The sequence below is a fragment of the Rana temporaria genome, chromosome 4, assembly GCF_905171775.1.
Source record: "Rana temporaria chromosome 4, aRanTem1.1, whole genome shotgun sequence".
Classification (NCBI taxonomy): Eukaryota; Metazoa; Chordata; class Amphibia; order Anura; family Ranidae; genus Rana; species Rana temporaria.
In genome coordinates this window covers 244,350,473-244,370,101 of record NC_053492.1, presented here as the reverse complement: position 1 = coordinate 244,370,101, position 19,629 = coordinate 244,350,473, and the positions used below count along the sequence as shown (strand labels likewise).

Below are 19,629 nucleotides of genomic sequence, written 5' to 3'. Positions count from 1 at the left end.
GTCTAGCTGAGAATTCTCTGAATGAAGAACATTTTTTAACTCAACTTCAGATGTGTCTGTTAAACTTTGGTTTAAGGCATCCGTTAAAATAGATATTTTGGCGTGTGCGGTTATAGGCGATGAACATGTACTTGGTTTTACATCTGTAAAGTTTGCAGATTTCGCATCAATTTTTGAGAAACTTCTCTCCTCAGAATATGGCACTGGGGATTCAGCAAGTAAACTGTTCTTGGTTTCAGTATGGGTCCCTTTTTGTAAGTTTTCATCAAGAATGTAACAGTGTGTACTTTCCAACTGGTCTGTGGCTGCAACGTCAGATTCTACTACAGAAGAGCTGTCAGACACTGGAGAACTAGCGGATACAGCACGCCTTATTTTAACAATGAAGTGATCATTAGATTTCTCCATTATAACTGCTTGCATGGGTTCGCTTGGATGGCACTGAAAACCATCAGGTTCATTTGAATTTTCCATTGAACCTGTGCTTGAATTGTCTGAATCCAAAGTTAAATGTATGTCCTGTTCTGTGGCATCTTCCTCATCCAGGACAGCATTTTCACAAAAATGTGCACTTATTTTAGATATTGATTCAGGATCACAAACTGGTCTAAGAAAACTAAGATGAGAATCAGATTTCAGGGGTGAAGGAACTGTAAGAGACACAGCAAGATCTTCCATAAGAACCGAATAAGACTTGAATCTGTCCTCAGAAAAGGATATGCTTTTGCTAGAAGAGGTACTGGTAGGGACTTCAAGCAAGCAGCTTTCATCAAAAACATCTGGGGTTAGTATTGTCTCATGTCTAGGCAAAGTATTGATATGTGGAGGGGAAATTGAAGTCCAAGGAAAAGCTTCCATAATTGGAGTTTTAATTTCTGTCAAAGAATTTACAGAATCATATTTTTGACTTGAAGTGCTTTTTTTCTCTGGAGTGTCCAATATCCATATATTTTCATGCAGGGTGTTAAGCTCTAAATTGTCAGAGTCATTCAGCAAAGTTTTAAAAATGTCACCCATGTGATCATCACTTACCAAGTTAAAGGATAAACCTGCAGAGCTTTGTTGATCTATTCGAAATTCATTGGATGTGTCACGTTTGGCAGTAGAGGAAGGAGGCATTTTTGGTTTTGGGCTCATGTGGTTAGAAGGTGAAATACAATTTTTGTCATAAGTAGTACGCAAATCTTTTAAGCGCTTCTTTTCTACAATGGGGTCCTCTATAGCTTGAGGTTTTGAGTCTGCAGCATCTCTTTGATACTGAAAGTCCAAACGTCTTAAAAAACGTTCATTTTCTAATTTGGCCAGGGAAGCTTTAGCCTTAGAAGTCTTGTTCACTTTTTGAGACTTTATTCTATCTGATTTTTTAACTTTTGTTGTAGACAATGTGCTTCTTTTATTCTCATCTTGGTTATCTTCCAATCTGGACTTGTCACAAAGTTGTACGGTCATTCCTTTAAGGGTATCGAATAAAGAATCAAGCTGTTCTTCTACAAATTTCCATAGCCTCTTTTTCATGTCTATGAGCCGCTGCTCAAAGATCCGATCTACAATTCCATTATTTTTAAGCTGCTTTAGCCTGGATTCAATAAGCTTACACAATTGTTTTTGCAATTTATCTGGTGAAGAACACAACCTAGACCAATCCAAACTGTTTGCTAGAGTGGTAAAGCATAATGATGAGGCTTCAACAAAGCGATGGAACTGGGACAGTGGAATCTGCATCTTAAATTTCATGTATTTTCTTCTTATATGATTTCTAATTACTCTCAACATCTGTAGAACATCCTGTATATTTGTTGGAGGAACAATTTGTAAGACTCCATCAAGGCAAGAGACATCACTTACATTTTTTCCTTTGTCAATTGGCAATGCAACCAACTTTGCCATTTTATTATTTTTTTGTTTCTTAGTTTTTGAAGTGGACTGCCTCAGTGGTGAAATTACTCCATTTGGTTTGATCAAAGAAGCCTTCTTGCTTTCCCGAATTTCGGGACTCTTGCTCACATTTGTATCTTTGATGGGCTTGGTTTGGCTTGGACTACTTTTAGACTGTGAGGATTGCTCATTATCTGGTTCTTCGTCACTTATAATCTCCCCTTCCTCAACTTCATCGGAAGAAATTTCTATGGGAAAAGTTTCAGAGCCTACATCAGTTTTGTTGACTGGTTTACAATTCTCTTTGTTCAGTTCATTTGGAGTGCTTATATTCACATCTGATGGAAGATCTAATAAGAAAACAAAAAAAAAAAAAAAAAAATGGTGATGCATATATATTTTTTAAATTCATCAACTTATTAAATTGCCTCCGTTTTAACACACCGATTCACACTGGCAAGGTATAAAAGAAAGCATATTTGAAAGGCGATTTAACCTAGTCTCTAATATGGAGGGGAATTCGTTGTTCTTGAAAAAATAAACAGCCCATAACTTAAAGAGGAAGTCCACCCTAAATTGCTACAGCTACAGGCATCCACTATCCAAGGCTAACCTATCTAGCCCTGTAAAAAAGAAATCACTATACATACTTTTTTGAAGCCTCTCCAGCAGCATGAGCTCTGCAGAGGACACAGCCAACAACGGCTGTGAAATGAATGGGAAGGGACATCATCCATAGAGTTACTATGGGGCTTCCATTGTCGGCTGCCTCCTCTGTACCCACCACCAAAGCAAAGCAGCCACTGACAGCTCAGTGTGGGACCGAACCGGCTGCAGAAAAGGCATTTACAGTAAAACCTTGGACTGAGAGTAACTTGGTTTAAGAGTGTTTTGCAAAACAATTTATTTTTTTTAGAAAATTCTGACTTCTTAACGAGCAATGGCTTGATATACAAGTAGCGTCATGTCAATACCGAGTATAAAAGAGAAGAGAGGTGCCTCCAAGTGTAGCAATATGGTTACATTTAATGAAAGTACAACATTTAGCAACTCACATGGTTGATGATAAAACAGGCACATCCAAGTATGCAGGCATCCGGGGTAAAGCTGTCCACATGGACCCATCCTCGCCAAAGACGTCATCCCTTCCATGCTGCACTCCACAAACGGTTCAAGCCTCGCTTTCAGATCGCTCTACTGCAGGGTAGTCTTCCTGGTCACAATTGCAGGCGGACAGTGGTGAGAGCCGGCAGTGCAGAGGATGGTCTATGTGGACAACTTTACCCCAGATGCCTGCATACTTAAATGTGCCTCTTAATGATCAACCATGTGAGTTGCTAAATGTTGTACCTTCATTAAATGTAACCATATTGGTACACTTGGAGGCAAATCTTTTTTTTTTATACTCTGTAGCTCCTGCTGGATTTTGTTTCTAAACCCCTTGTGGAGGCTGCCATTTGTGGATGGACATTTTATGGTTACACAACCTATCACATGGCTATGAATTTTTTTATATGGACTATAAACTGAAGGACTTATGAATAAGTGGCTGTGGAACAAATCATCTGAGTTTCCATTATTTCTAATGGGGAAATTTGCTTTAAAATAGGAGTGCTTTGGATTACAAGCATGTTTCCAGAATAAATTATGCTTGCAATTCAAGGTTTTACTGTATATTGAATTCTTCTTTTACAGGGCTAGATAGGTTAGTCTTAGATTGTGGATGTCTAGATTTAGAGATTTTAGTGTTAGGGTGGACATATACTTTAACAGATCTCTGAAATAATGGCCAATTTGTGTCCAATAAGACCCTTCATAAAAACTGCAAATAATAAAGACTCAAAAGATGATTAAAAGACCCAGACCAGTGTCTCCAGAGGTATATTACTATATTCCCAAAAAGTTTTTAGGTCTCGTAAAAAATGCAAATAAAGTCAAATCTATCCAACATGAAAAAAAAAAAAGGAACCCCCCCCACACACACAGCATGGCAGATATGGAAAAGTCACAACAAAAAAGGATTCGAAAAAGAAAGAAAGAAAGAAAGAAAGAAAGAAAGAAAGAAAGAAAGAAAGAAAGAAAGAAAGAAAGAAAGAAAGAAAGAAAGAAAGAAAGAAAGAAAGAAAGAAAGAAAGAAAGAAAGAAAGAAAGAAAGAAAGAAAGAAAAAGCAGTCCAACACCAGAAGAAATATTTTTTTTTTATCCAAATCTAAAAGCATGCCTGCATGCAAAACTACTACTGTTATATTAATGAAAAAGTACTACCTTTATATGAAACGCTCACTACTGAAGCCTTGGTTGTGCATTCAGTTGTAGGTAGATGTGCTAAAGGTCTGGCTGGGCTTTTTAGCGGACTGACGACTTTAGGTATACGTTTACAGAAATTTAAGTCAAGACTTATTTCATCATGTAAACACTGATCAGGATTTGAGGATTCAAATATACCTTTTGTGGACCCAGTTATATTTGGTTTCAAGCCGTTTGTCTGGTCTACATCTTCAGATATCTGCGCCAAGATGACTTCATTATTTTGGACATTTTCAGCTGGCAAAGACATGTTCAGATTTTCAGAAGGGATTTCATTACTGCTGCACTTGTCAGTTTCAATGTAAGAATCAAGCACAATAAAATCAGATTCATTTAAAATGCTTTGCGTGTCCATATCATCAGAAATGTTGGCCTCTGGTTCCATATGCAAGACATGGGGACAATCTACATTTGATAGAGCAGCTTCGGCAAGAGCCTTATCCTCAATGGTCACGGTTATTTGCTCTTTGTGAAGTGCTACAGTAGCTTTAACAGGCTCAGAATGAGGCACCAATTTTAAATCGTCTGAAGAAGTTGGATTTTCTACAGACATTTTTGTACTAGGTTTCAAATACATTGAGTTAGGTTTACTTAAATGTTCATGAGAATCTGTGCCATCATTACTGCTTGTGCACACTTTAGAAGATGCCTCTGCATTTATAGAATTCATGTCAGTTTCCCCAGTAGACACAGGAGAGTTGGCAGATTCTGAATCCTGACTTTTTTTTTTAGCTGGAGAAAGGGTCAGATTAAGAGTCTCCATAAAGGATAACTTCAAGTCCTTTACAGAGTTATCTTCCCTCTGACAAGTTAAGCCTTTTGCAAAGTTTTGGGACTGGACTTCAACTTTACTAGGACAACCTTGTACTTTTACTTTATTTGAAGAATGGCGAGACACTTTTTCTTCTTTTCGGTGCCCTCTGTGATTTTGATCAGATCTAATATTTTCTTCATTTTTAGATCTCTTTTCAGTTCTATTTTCCCGTTCAGTTAAACTTTTGCTATCACATTTCTGCTTATTTTTGGATGATGGTGGCCTAACTTCAGTTTTGCTTGATTTTGAGTCTTTGCTTATATTTTTGGAATCGCTGTATTCTGAGCAGCGTTTATCTTTTCTGTCAGATTCTATAATTCCTTTGCCAACATTCTGTTCTGATGGTGAGGATTTTTGAGAGTATTCGTTTTTAAGACTCGAAGAATGGGTTCTTTTCAACCGTTGGAACTCATCATCCTTTTCGTTTGTTCTGTGTCCCACAGTTTTGTCTCGCTCATACCCCTTAGACTCCTTTCTGTGTTCAGATTTTTCATGCGTTTTTAAATGCTTTTCTTTTATATGATGCAATTCTTGGCCCCGTGGGTTTTCCTTTGAAAAGCTTGGTTTATCATGGGAGCTTGAAGAGTGTTTTCTACTGTCCGTTTTGGACTCAACATCAGATTTTTTCGAATTTCTGATTCCTTGAGAGCTTTCACTTTTCCCAGTTTTTGTTGGTTGTCCATGTGACTTTTCTTTTATTTCACAAACACCATCATCGGTTACAGTGCTAGGACTGGATCTGTGTCCTTCACTCCTTTGCCGTCGACCTACATCTCTACTCTGACTATCCGAGTCCATTTCTTTTTTACTTTTCTTGTCTACCATTAACTTGTGCCTTGAAGACGGTTTTTCTGTTCCTTCATTCTCCTTGCATTGTTTTTGCTCCATTTTTGAATTAGATTCAGAATTATTTTCTAAACAAGACTTGACCGGTTCGGAATTGCCTTTTGTAGAGGAAGTGTTACTCATTGGGTCTTTAGAGGAAGTTTCTTGTGGTTTCACTTCTTTCCTTATGCTCGAAGACGGTTTATCTGTTCCTTCATTCTCCTTGCATTGTTTTTGCTCCATTTTTGAACTAGATTCCGAATTATTTTCTAAACAAGACTTGACCGGTTCGGAATTGCCTTTTGTAGAGGAAGTGCTACTCATTGGGTCTTTAGAGGAAGTTTGTGGTTTCACTTCTTTCCTTATGCTTGAAGACGGTTTATCTGTTCCTTCATTCTCCTTGCATTGTTTTTGCTCCATTTTTGAACTAGATTCCGAATTATTTTCTAAACAAGACTTGACCGGTTCGGAATTGCCTTTTGTAGAGGAAGTGCTACTCATTGGGTCTTTAGAGGAAGTTTGTGGTTTCACTTCTTTCCTTATGCTTGAAGACGGTTTATCTGTTCCTTCATTCTCCTTGCATTGTTTTTGCTCCATTTTTGAACTAGATTCCGAATTATTTTCTAAACAAGACTTGACCAGTTCAGAATTGCCTTTTGTAGAGGAAGTGTTACTTATTGGGTCTTTAGAGGAAGTTTCTTGTGGTTTCACTTCTTTCCTTATGCTACAGGTCTTATTTATTGCGTCTTCAGAAAGCTCTTTGTTCTTTAATTTTGTATTAATGCTTAGTAATGGCGCTGGAGCAGACTTAAAACTTCGATAGCTTCCTGGAACACACAGCCTTAATAAGGAAAGGAAAAAATAGGGATTAGCACAATAACTACTGCAAACTAACTGTTTAGACAGCCATCGCTATCAAAATGATTTGCAATACACATTTTTTTCCTTTGCCAATTTAAAAAAAAAAAAAAAAAAAAATTAAAAACACATGATAAACTAAGCTCTTAAAGTTAATTCTAGGCCATAAACAAAATCAGTTAAAAGTGGTTGTTAAGCCACTCTAACCTGTATACACCATCAGCGCTGCCTCCTATTTGCAGTGTCCCCATCTGTGTGCGGTTTATAAAAATAAACGTTGCAAATACCTAAATTTTACAGCCAAGATTGCGATCACATGACCCGACAGCTTTTGCTTTTCCTCTGACAAATGCAGCGGGAGGGGCCGAGATTCCCCTGTTGATGTCAGTCTGAAGGGAAGGAGGTGGAGAGCTGGCTGGTCGTGTGATCGCAATCTCAGCTGTGAAATTAGGTATTTGCAGCATTTATATTTAAAAATCATATTAAAAATATATTTTTGTACACACAGAGGTCAGTAGACACGTTACTTGATTATTTTTACAGTATTGGACTTTATGCACTTAATTTGAGGGTTTTAACCACTTCAATACCGGCCCATTGTCATATGACGTTCACAAAGGACCTCTACCGATCCGGGTGGACGTCATATGACGTCCTGGGCTTTGTGGGGGGATATCTGAATGATGCCTGCAGCTAGAGGCATCATTCCGATATCCTTCTCTTCTGCCGGCGATTCTGCACAACGTAAGAACGATCATAGCGGCGGTTACGCCGCTAGATCGTTCTTACAGGCGGCGGGAGGGCACATCTCCCCCTCCCGCTGCCATCCGGTGCGTCTTCTGGCTTTCCCGTGCCATCGGGGGCCCGGAGAACGAATCGTCCGGCGCTGGCAGGAAGCATAGAGATAACTGGTGACCAGATGGTCACCAGTCATCTCTATGACCGTCGGAGGACCCGGGCGCGATGTGATGACGTCACGCCCGGGTCCCCGTAAGTAAACAAAGCCGCAATTGCGGCTGCCAAGCAACAGTAATCATGAGATCGGTGAATTTTTTTTCACCGATCTCATGCTTTCCAGCCTGGAGGAGAGATGCGGGGTCTTATTGACCCCGCATTGCTCCATAAAGAGGACCTGTCACACACATTCCTATTACAAGGGATGTTTACATTCCTTGTAATAGGAATAAAAGTGATAAAAAAAAAGTGTAAAAAAAAAAAAATATGTAAAAAAAAAAAAAATAAAAACATTTTTTTTTTAATGCCCCTGTCCCCAGTAGCTCGCGCGCAGAAGCGAACGCACACGCAAGTCCCGCCGACATATGTAAACGCCGTTTAAACCACATATGTGAGGTATTGCCGCGTGCGTTAGAGTGCCAGCAACAATTCTAGCACTAGATCTCCTCTGTAAATCTAAACTGGTAACCTGTAAAAAAATTCAAAGCATTGCCTATGGAGATTTTTAAGTACCGAAGTTTGGCGCCATTCCATGAGTGTGCGCAATTTTAAAGCGTGACATGTTGGGTATCTATTTACTCGGTGTAACATCATCTTTCATATTTTACAAAAAAATTGGGCTAACTTTACTGTTTTGTTATTTTTTTAATTCATAAAACTATTTTTTTCCAAAAAAAGGCGTTTGAAAAATTATTGCGCAAATACCGTGCAAGATAAAACGTTTCAATGATCGTTGTTTTATTCCCTAGGGTGTCTGCTAAAAAAACATATATAATGTTTGGGGGTTCTGCGTAATTTTCTAGCAAAAGAATTATGATTTGTACATGTAGGATAGAAGTGCCAGAATAGGCCTGGCATGGATGTGTGTATAAAAGCCCTGTATGGAAGTGGTTAAATAGATCAATACATTTTCTAAGCATTTTTTGTTGATTTTTCATGTTCCGCAATAAATTTGATTGTTTGGACTTAGTGTGTGAAGAAATCAGGCACTTGAGGGCGAAAATTATATATATCACACACACAGGAAATCTGTGATGTTTAACACACTTTTATTCTTATTATAAAAGATACGAGTGAGATAGAATGTGTGCGTCAGAATGGAACTGACAGGGGGAGGAGAAATTGAATACTCCTCAATCACTCACAGATAATCAAATGGGGTTCATGAATTCTTAAATGGGGAGTTAACTGGATGAGCGCACAGCAGCTATATCTATATATTTTCTCTCTTTCTATATACCTCTCTATATCTATCTATCTATATATAAAAACTTAATACCAGAGCAAGTAGGGTTTGCTCACCATTTTAACCAATGTCTACCATTGGTGCCCGTCATTAAAAACAATTACAATCAATCATGAAAACTTTTTCATTTTAAAACACTTTTTGAAGTAAATATCGTTTGCCATCCATTGTATTTCCATCAGCTATCTGATTAAATATAAAATGTACTGTTTTTGTAGAAATACTCAATATAGAAAAGGCATATCTTTGCAGCTAAACTTCAAAGAAGAAAAAAAAATGTTTATATATATATATATATATATATATATATATATATATATATATATATATATATATATATATATATATATATATATATATATATATATATATATATATATATATAATGATCCTAATTCACAGAAGTATGCATAGAGATAAAAGGACCACATTTACTGTTGATTAAGTCTGTTGATCTCGTCTTCTTTACGTGTGAGCTCAACTCTTGCTGTTTTTATAAGAGCAGAAATATTCTTCTTTAAGCACTGGTTTTCATTTTGTAAGTTGTTGTTCTACAACAAAAATAGAACACCTTTATTAACCAAGTAAAAAAAAAAAAAAAAAAAAAAAGAAGAAGAAGGAAGAACACCCCCACAATTTACCTTATTCAGACAATATATTTTATTTTCAAGGTTGCTAGCTTAGGGGGGGGGGAGAGGTGACACTACAAAGTCAGACAATCTGGGTATACACATACTGAAAGGCATCTGGTTAGCAGACATCGTCCGACTTTCAATACGGGTCCGATGACTGACTTCTGTTGAACAGTCATGCTGAAAACCAGCACAAATAGCACTGATCTGTGTATTCTGACTGGGGGAGTCCCCACCCCCCAGCAAAATTGGGGGTCCCACACCACAGATCAACCACATCCACTGGTAAGCAAATAAAGGCTACAGTTCCCGTATCTTGGTCACGGCCCTCTGAGTTTCTCCCTGACTGGGCTTCTTTCTTTTTTTTTTTGGATAGAGTGGAGAAGGATTAGAACACCTGTCATGTTTTATTGCTGTCTATGTCCGCTTTAGGGAGATTCACCCTCTATATTTGTCCTGTTTACCAATATCATTGCAAGTGAAAGTAAAAGAAAATCCCCACATTTTGTGTTGTCCCCAGAAAAGTAATAGAGGAAAAGTCTTCCAATGCAGACACTGGATCGGGTGACCTGGAGGTCCCCAAGAGATTCCCTCAGTTCACAGGTATTTCCTCTCACTTCCTGTTTTGTTTATGGGACAGGACGTGAAGGTAGATATTCCCACCGAGATAAAGAGATCAAAAATAAAACCTTATAGCCCTCCCTTGAACCCCTTTCACACTGCGGAAGTTTGCAGGCGCCATTTGTGCTAAAAATAGCGCCTGCAAACTGACAAGCAGCGCCTGCAAACTGACAAACAGCGGCTGCTGTTTCTCCAGTGTGAAAGCAGGGCGCTAGCAGGACGTGAAAAAAAGTCCTGCTAGCCGCATCTTTGGAGCGGTGAAGGAGCTGTGTGTATACCGCTCCTGTCCATTGAAAGCAATGGGACACCGCGGCTATCTTCAGAGGCGCTTTGCAGTGGTTTTTAACCCTTTTTCGGCCACTAGCGGGGGTAAAACCGCCCTGCTAGTGGCGTGAAATTAGCGGTAAAGCGCCAATATGGCATTACAGCCATTGGTGCTCCCGCCCCAGTGTGAAAGGGGCATTACTCTAGGCAAAACTTTTTTTTCCCCCCCTTTTATTTTGGATATAGTTCTACTTTAATGTATGCTATATAGTATTTTCCCACAGGCTTACAAAGTAATTTTTTGGCTATCATACACTATAGCTAGTTGAAATGCATCGTGATGCATTTTAAGGCACTGTAATAAAATGCATAATGTCCTACATTGTTCCCATTGCACATAAAAACACAGTGCTGGTGTGAACTGGAACCAATAAAAACAAAGCCATTTGTCTTGCCCTTGCATTGGAAATGCATCAAGCCCACAGTTGTGTGCCATTTTAACTTGCATACACAAATCGTTAATAAATAACTATAAACATATTTTTTGTACAATGTCTGTATCCAGGTTATATACCTGCAAATTCTTACTGGCTAGATTTGGTCACCACTAGCACCAACGGTTTACACAATTTTGAGAAACTTGGATTACTTACTGCAACATTTGCATCAGTATAGAACTCTACTTCTGTATTACTGTTTGTGTGTGCTATGTAATATGTCAGTTTTAGTCTCAAAAACGTACAACAACTTTTTAAAAGGCCAGGAAATTAAGGTCTTGTATAGCTGAAAACTGGAGTAACATCCACCACACTAAAAAGTTCTTAAAACATACATCTTAAAGGGGTTGTAAAGAAAAAAATAGTTTCCCCTAAATAGCTTCCTTTATCTTAGTGCAGTCCTCCTTCACCTACCTCATCCTTCCATTTTGCTTTTAAATGTCCTTATTTCTTCTGACAAATGCTCACTTCCTGTTATTCTGTCTGTAACTCACCACCGTAATGCAAGACTTTCTTCCTGGTGTGGAGAAAGCCTCTTGAGGGGGCGAGCAGGAGTGTCAGGACGCCCACTAACACACAGCTCCTTTATCTGCAAAGTAGAGAGTGCCCCGACTTGCCTGCTCACCCCCTCAAGAGGCTTTCTCCACACCAGGGAGAAAGCCTCACATTACGGGGTGTAGGTACAGACAGAAGAACAGGAAGTGAGGATTTCTCAGAAGAAATAAGGACATTTAAAAGCAAAATTGAAGGATGAGGTAAGTGAAGGAGGACTGCACTAAGGTAAAGGAAGCTATTTAGGGGGGGAAAAAAAATGTTTTTCCTTTACAACCCCTTTAACCAAATAAATATACAAAAGTTCATTTTTTTTAGCGTCTTAAATTTGTACTTTACCAAACACTGCATTTCCTTCAACTTGCTTACTAGCTGTTTCATTTGTTTCTGGCACTTTTCATATTCAGTATTTAGCTATTGGAAAAAAAAAAACACAAGTTAAAAAGGGGAGACATTTAAATTGCGATGTACAAAACTGAACATAAAGCTACCTTTTCTTGATCAACTTATTTGTAAATGGAAAAGTTCCATTATATACCACTGCATATTTTTGAGAAGCAGAGTTTTTTTTTTAATCTTTAATTGCTTTATATGAGGGAATGTCTAAAGCTGTAAAGCATCACAATGCCCAGGACCACTACTATCATGACATATATGCATAGATGTGCCGTTTATAGTTAAATTATTCTGGTAAGGATAACAGTGTAAACAAAGCTTCTGCGCTACTAAGTGAATTAAGTCTTTCAAAAACAAAAGTATAAATAATTGCAGCAACAACTACGCAGTGTATACACAACAATAGTAAATAAATGATTAATAAGATTATTGCGCAAAATATACATAAACAAATAATCGTGATAATAAAGGTGAAAAATTAGAAGGTGATGTAAGTGACCAAAAATTTGCGAAAACTTAAACGTTAGCTAAAATAAACAGTGCCGGTAAAGTCCATAGGTGCAAACGCAGTAAATACTGCTAAAGAAAAAAAGATGTCCACCAATCCCAAGGAGGAATGGAAAACTCCACCAAAGACACCGGTCTGGTCTCCCAGAGCACTCACCTCAATAAAGGATAAAGTCAGCAATAAACTATGTCCACCACACACTGGCTTCCTCGATATCTCCTGGTTCACAAAACAGATGCTGAACCCGATCACTTGTCTAAGTACCTGTATGCTCTCCGTGCCAGGAAACAAAAGGGACAAAAGAGGGCCTCCGATATTGTAGTATAAACATCAGGGATATTTATTAAAGTTAAAATTGCGTTACATGAATGAATAAAAACAAGTGCATATACTCATGAACAGTGGCGTCCTCTGCGCCGTCTCACGTCACTCCTGGTGTACGTCTTCCCACGGCCAATCCCTACGCGTTACGACACAGTCATGTGTCTTCATCTGGGGAGCATACAGGTACTTAGACAAGGGATCGGGTTCAGCATCTGTTTTGTGAACCAGGAGATATCGAGGAAGCCAGTGTGTTTGCCGACTTTATCCTTTATTGAGGCGAGTGCTCTGGGAGACCAGACCGCTGTCTTTGGTGGAGTTTTCTATTCCTCCTTGGGATTAGTGGACATCTTTTTTCTTTAGCAGTATTTACTGCGTTTGCACCTATGGGACTTTACCTGCACTGTTTATTTTAGCCAACGTTTATTGTAGCTAATTTTTGGTCACTTACATCACCTTCTAATTTATCACAATTATTATCAGGATTATTTGTTTATGTATATTTTGTGCAATAACCTTATTCATCATTCTGGTAAGGATGCCTATACATTTTTTATTGTTCAGTCTGCAGAGCATTGCACCCACGATCAGCAGATCATGGGTGCAAATGTCAAGCTCCATGGTGTCAGATGGTATATTTTTCATTCACAGATTTCTGTGAATGAATTACATGGCTGTGTGGGCAGAACCCGCACAGCTGCGCCGTTTTCAAAAAATGAAAGCAGGTGCAGGGAGAAGATCCCCTGCCCACTGTCATAGAGCAGGAGGCACTGGCAGCAGATGCATAGGGGCATGTTACACCTTAAATATCGATGCAACATACTCCTAAAAGGTGAACTTCCCTTTTAAAATTATCCATACCCCTTAATACAGTTCTGTGCAGAGCATAAATCAAAGTACTGGTAAAAGCTGTATAGCAGGCACCAAAGGAATCCAGCTTCTACCTTTAGGGATCCATCTCCATGTGTCACCGTTTCCCTGATAAAAAGCTTGCAGGTATAGAACAGCTGGGAACACCCCAATCCATTGCCCATAGCAGATGATTTGCCAGGCAATTGGCACACACTTTCAAACTGTTAATTCCAAAGCATGTCAGTGGAGTTCCAGCAGCAGTTTACAACAGTGATCAGAAGACTGCAAGCACTGGCACCAACTGTACAACTTCACAATTACTTTACACTCATACATGGTTGCTTTTATATTTACTACATACATTATTAAATGATGCTTCCTTAGCAGTTCCTTCTTCAGCAATTATTTCCTCATACAGGTCCAAGCAGTCTCTTGATGGACTGGATGGTTTAGTGGTTTCATCTGCAAGAAAAAAAAATCTGATATAAAACACATAAAATGTAGTTCTGTTAATTTATAATAATTGTAGGGGGATCAAGCAGGACAACAGCTTTCTTATTGATGGTACCAGAATCCACAAAAATAAAACAATGCAATTTAACAAGAGAAGTTTACGTTTGATCACCTTTACAGTGCAATATCGCTTGTATATGAATCCGAGACCGAATATCATGGACCAGCTATCCAGATACAGTGTCATACCTGCCTGAGAAAATAGGATTTTTGTACTCACCGTAAAATCCTTTTCTCTGAAGTCCGTGGACGGACACAGCTTCCTTAAATCTAGACATTAGGGTTATGTTCCATCTATTAGGAGAGGACTAGGCAGACATGTTAGATATTTAAAAACATGTAACTATAGCAAAGCTAAACAGCCCCGCCCAGGGGGTGGTCCCTCTGGTCATAAGCCCTCACCCTGCACTCAGCAGCTCAGTTTGTCGAAAAGCAGTCCAAACCTAAAAAAGGAGGGGTGGGTGCTGTGTCCGTCCATGGACTTCAGTGAAAAGGATTTTACGGTGAGTACAAAAATCCTATTTTCTCTTTCGTCCTTGGACGGACACAGCTTCCTTAAATCTTGACATTAGGGACGTCCCCAAGCAGTGTAAAAAAAACTGAGGGGTGGAAACAGCAATCAAACTTTACCACAAAACAGGGCTATTCAACGGAGGAGATGCACCTTAAACAGCCGCCTGCAAAACCTTGCGGCCGAAACACGCATCCGCAGATGCATGCACGTCAACATTTTAAAACTTAGTGAAAGTGTGAACGCACAACCAGGTCGCCGCCTTACACACCTGTGAGACAGATGCCTGATGTCGGAAAGCCCTGGAGGCACCAATTGCACTGGTCGAAGGCTGGTGACAGGAAAGGGAGGCGCCCGCCCTTTTAGAGCATAAGCCTGAATCACAATCTGTCTGATCCACCGAGAAATGGTGGCCGACGAGACCACCAGGCCTTTTTTTGGACCAGTCACCGACACAAACAGCGAGTCTGACCTCCGAAACAGAGCCGTAGCAGACAGATACACCCACAGAGCACATACCACGTCCAAGGAATGTAACGCAACCTCTTTGATATGCGATGGAAGTACAATGTCCTCATTTAGATCAAAAGCCGAAACCACCTTCGGAAGAAAAGAAGGCTGCGGGCGTAGCACCGCTTTATCCTTTAAGAGGATCAAGTAGGGGGACTTGCAAGACAAGGCCGCCAACTCAGAAACCCTCCTGACTGATGTAATGGCCACCAGAAAGGCAACTTTCTGAGAGAGTGTCAAAATAGTAATCTTTCTGATGGTCTCAAAAGGAGGTTTCTGAAGTGAAAATTGCGAGTATTGCCTCATTAGAATTAAATAGCAAAATCTGTAAAATGTGCCAACATCCCTGTTGTTTGTAATAGGTATATCTTGATCAGTGAACTCAAACAAAAGGCTGCTTGGGGCCTGGTTGATTGACCATAGATCAAGAGAAGAGGGGGGGGAAATTGTTTGGGATTTTAAAGGCATTAGTATGCAACAATGTAAAAAATATATAAATACTTATTTGACAGATTATAATAATACAAAATATACAAAAAATACAAGACAATTGGGACAAACCCCACAAATCAGATCGATCACAGGACCGTTTTGTCTAATCGGTGGAGTCGTGGTCTCGACCGGTTTCGCAGTATAAAACTGCTTCTTCAGGAGAATGTCTACAGGGTATACAGGTAAGAAAAAATAAAATGGAAAGATAATAACAAGCAATTGTATACAATAATTTAATAAAGAGATTTCATAAGCTCAGTGTTTCGTCTTGTAGGAGAGTCAAAGGAATACTCACCTTAATTTGCCAGAGTGATCGTGGGTCGGCTCGGGCAGTAACCCCCTAGGGCGCACGTGGGGGATAATAAGGACGGACTCTGATGGAAGAGGTTGATTGGTTAATCCTAATAATTGATGTATTTAAGGACGGTTGTGCAAGACAAGAGAAAAAGGGGAATCAGGATAAGGACAAGGGAAAAAACGACAGAGATAGGAAGAAGAGAAAGGGGAAGAAAGTGGGGAATGGGGGAAGGGGGAAAAAGAGGGAGGGTGGAAAGGTGAGGGAAAGGGTGTGATAGAAATTGGAATGGGGGAGGGAAAAAATAAAATAAAAGAAGAAAGAGGAGAAGGGAAGGGCGGGGTTTCTGAAGTACCGAGAGCTTCAGGTTTCTAATAGTACCGAGGTCTCCACTCTGCGGAGCAGACGAGGAAGAAGTTTCAGTGGGATGGAAGGCATAAATTAGCCGATACGGTCCACACGGAGCCACCAATGTGTCTGTCGCATCCGCCCAGGGATCTTTGGACCTGGCCACGAACCTCAATACCTTCCGATTAAGTCGAGAAGCCAGGAGATCCATGTCTGGCGTAAGCCTGATCAGGATCTGTCGGGTCCACCTCGAAATGGTGGCCGATGAGACCGCTGGGCCCTTCTTGGGACCAGCCACCGAAACAAACAGCGAGTCTGAACTCCGGAACGGAGCAGTAACAGACAAGTATATTCTCGGAGCTCGGACAACGTCCAAGGAAAGCCACGTCGTCTCCTCAGGATTCAACGGATGGGCTACAAAAAAAATGGCCGCCGAGCAGGAAACTATACCCCCTTGGGCGCCGTGTGAGCAAAACCTCCTGCGCTGGGCGGCTACAAGAAAATGGCCGCCGTAGTGCATATAGACCCTAGAAGTATGGCCGTCGAGCTCTGAGTAGAGGCCAACAGTGGCTACAAGAAAATGGCCACCAGGTACACAAACAATCCAGCATGGTCACAGAAAAAATGGTCGCCAGACACACAGCAGCAGAATTTCTTATGCAGCTCTCTACATTGAAAGAGGGAAGCAGCAGTTGACAACATGGCTACAAATAAGCAATATCTATGCACTTATACTTTATATTGGTTCTCAGGTGGAGCTCCCCAGGGCAACCCCCACCTCAGCAGTCTAGGGAGGAGGGAAGAAGGGAAATATAGAGCCCTTTACTCACCTCTCCAGGGATGCCCAGCTCTGTTTTCTTGCCGAAGCAAGGTAGTAGTACTTACCCTCCTGTGGTTTTATGCTGGAGCATACTGGACAGTGCATCTTCCGCATGGTAACGGAGATGACTGTCGGCTAGGCTACTGCGTCTCGGCCCTGTAGACCGGTCTTTATGCAAGCCCTGAAGCGCATAGCTCACCGGCCACCCGTAGAGCGACGGGCATGTCGTGGATGACCCAGCGCGCAGCTACGTTTGGCACACGCTCGATGGCCGAAACTGGGAAGAATACAAGGATCTAGGATCCAGCCTGTCGCCCAGTCGACAGTTGATTGAAGATCGCAGGAAAAAAATAAAAAATAAAAATCCAGAATCTTGAACTAACAGCCTTCAAGCCATGGGCCTGAATGGAGCCATGTCTTCTCCTGAAACTAAGCAGAAAAAAAATGATCTGCGAGATGCAGAGAGAGGGGTTATACCCAGAGGGCCCGCCCCCTGGGCGGGGCTATAGGGTGTGTAGAAGTTAACCTTTTATATAAGTTTCTGCCTAGTCAACTCCTAAAGGAAGGCCAATACCCACTAAGTCAAGATAAAGGCTGTGTCCGTCCAGTGACATTCTTAATAATGTCGTCCAGCGAGGTTCCATAAAGCCTCTCACCCTGGAAGGGCAAATCCGCCAAAGTCTTTTTGGAAGTCTGGTCCGCGGACCAGCATTTTAGCCAAATCAGGAAACGCAGTACCACAGCAGATACTGAGGCTCTGAAAATCAAGGGAGCCGTGTCCAGGGCTGCATCGCAGACATATTTAAGGCCATGCACCAACTGGTCGGTCAGTTCTACGCAGACCGGGGAAGCCTGTTGCTTCTCCAGCTTCCTATGCAACAATTTTGCCCATTTAGTAAGTGTCTGACACCAGGGCCGCAGCCAATACTGACCTTTCTACATTAAACCTCATTTGCCATGTAGTTGCACACCCCATTAATTTGTTCAAATCTCCTTGCAAGGTTTCCATACCCTGCGGAGAATCTATTGTTCTGTTAACCTTACTATTGGTCCTAGGACAGAACCCTGGGGGACCCCACTTTCCACCCTGAAGTAAGTATTTATCACTACCCTCTGAAATCGCCCCTGTAGCCACTTTTCAATCCATGTACTCACCCTATAGCAGGGCTGGACTGGGACAAACATGTGGCCCTGGACTTCATCCAGACTGGCCCACTTAGACAACTCCCGCACCCCCCCGGCCACCCGCACCCCCTCTCCCGCTTCACTAGCCGTTCTACTTTATTAGAGTAAAGCGGCTGGTACTGGTACTCTTATAGGCAGTACCAGAGGGGAAGCTAAACATTATTTCACCCAGGGCAAAGAATCAGTTCGGTGCCCCCCCCCTTATGGGACAAGATTGGGCAGAAGTGAGAAACTCCCAGGCCATAGCTGTTGAGTCAGCTGTCTGTCCCCTCCCCCATGCTCCTCTGTCATCCCCCCTGCTCCTCTGGTCCTCCCCCTGCTTCTTTGTTTCCCCCAGGTGAGCGCTGCAGGGAGGGCGAGGAGGTGAGCGCTGCAGGAAGGGAGAGGAGGTGAGCTCTGCAGGAAGGGAGAGGAGGTGAGCTCTGCGGGAAGGGAGAGGAGGTGAGCTCTGCGGGAAGGGAGAGGAGGTGAGCTCTGCGGGAAGGGAGAGGAGGTGAGCTCTGCGGGAAGGGAGAGGAGGTGAGCTCTGCGGGAAGGGAGAGGAGGTGAGCTCTGCGGGAAGGGAGAGGAGGTGAGCTCTGCGGGAAGGGAGAGGAGGTGAGCTCTGCGGGAAGGGAGAGGAGGTGAGCTCTGCGGGAAGGGAGAGGAGGTGAGCTCTGCGGGAAGGGAGAGGAGGTGAGCTCTGCGGGAAGGGAGAGGAGGTGAGCTCTGCGGGAAGGGAGAGGAGGTGAGCTCTGCGGGAAGGGAGAGGAGGTGAGCTCTGCGGGAAGGGAGAGGAGGTGAGCTCTGCGGGAAGGGAGAGGAGGTGAGCTCTGCGGGAAGGGAGAGGAGGTGAGCTCTGCGGGAAGGGAGAGGAGGTGAGCTCTGCGGGAAGGGAGAGGAGGTGAGCTCTGCGGGAAGGGAGAGGAGGTGAGCTCTGCGGGAAGGGAGAGGAGGTGAGCTCTGCGGGAAGGGAGAGGAGGTGAGCTCTGCGGGAAGGGAGAGGAGGTGAGCTCTGCGGGAAGGGAGAGGAGGTGAGCTCTGCGGGAAGGGAGAGGAGGTGAGCTCTGCGGGAAGGGAGAGGAGGTGAGCTCTGCGGGAAGGGAGAGGAGGTGAGCTCTGCGGGAAGGGAGAGGAGGTGAGCTCTGCGGGAAGGGAGAGACAGAGGAGCGGAGGGGGGCGGCGGTCCGCTGTCACTGAAGCCGGCCCACTGAGCCACCGGCCCACTGGGAAACTCCCTGTAGTCCCAATGGCCAGTCCATCCTTGCCCTATAGTCCATGCCAACAGACTTTTCTTTGTACAGTAAACGTTTATGGGGAACTGTATCAAATGCTTTTGCAAAACCAGATACACCTTGTCTACGGGCCTTCCTTTATCTAGATCAGTGGTCCCCAACCTTTTTGGCACCGGGGACCGGCTGCGTGGAAGAAATTTTGCCAAGGCCCGGTTGGGG

The 19,629-nt window shown here is 42.1% G+C and overlaps 1 protein-coding gene across 2 annotated transcripts in view; it reads right to left on the bottom strand.

Moving 5' to 3' along the window:
- The window catches only part of CASP8AP2 (caspase 8 associated protein 2), a 52,263-nt gene that overhangs the window by 4,005 nt on the left and 28,629 nt on the right, over nt 1–19,629 (bottom strand). Inside the window, exons 4-8 of one of the 2 annotated variants that reach the window (XM_040350096.1) lie at nt 13,884–13,984; nt 11,785–11,859; nt 9,315–9,430; nt 4,141–6,662; nt 1–2,225 (exon numbers count right to left, since the gene is read on the bottom strand). The exon at nt 1–2,225 is cut by the window's left edge and continues 458 nt beyond it. In XM_040350096.1, the coding sequence (XP_040206030.1) occupies nt 1–2,225; nt 4,141–6,662; nt 9,315–9,430; nt 11,785–11,859; nt 13,884–13,984 (5,039 nt within the window). The remainder of the gene's footprint in view (nt 2,226–4,140; nt 6,663–9,314; nt 9,431–11,784; nt 11,860–13,883; nt 13,985–19,629) is intronic. The other variant, XM_040350097.1, reaches the window with a different exon arrangement.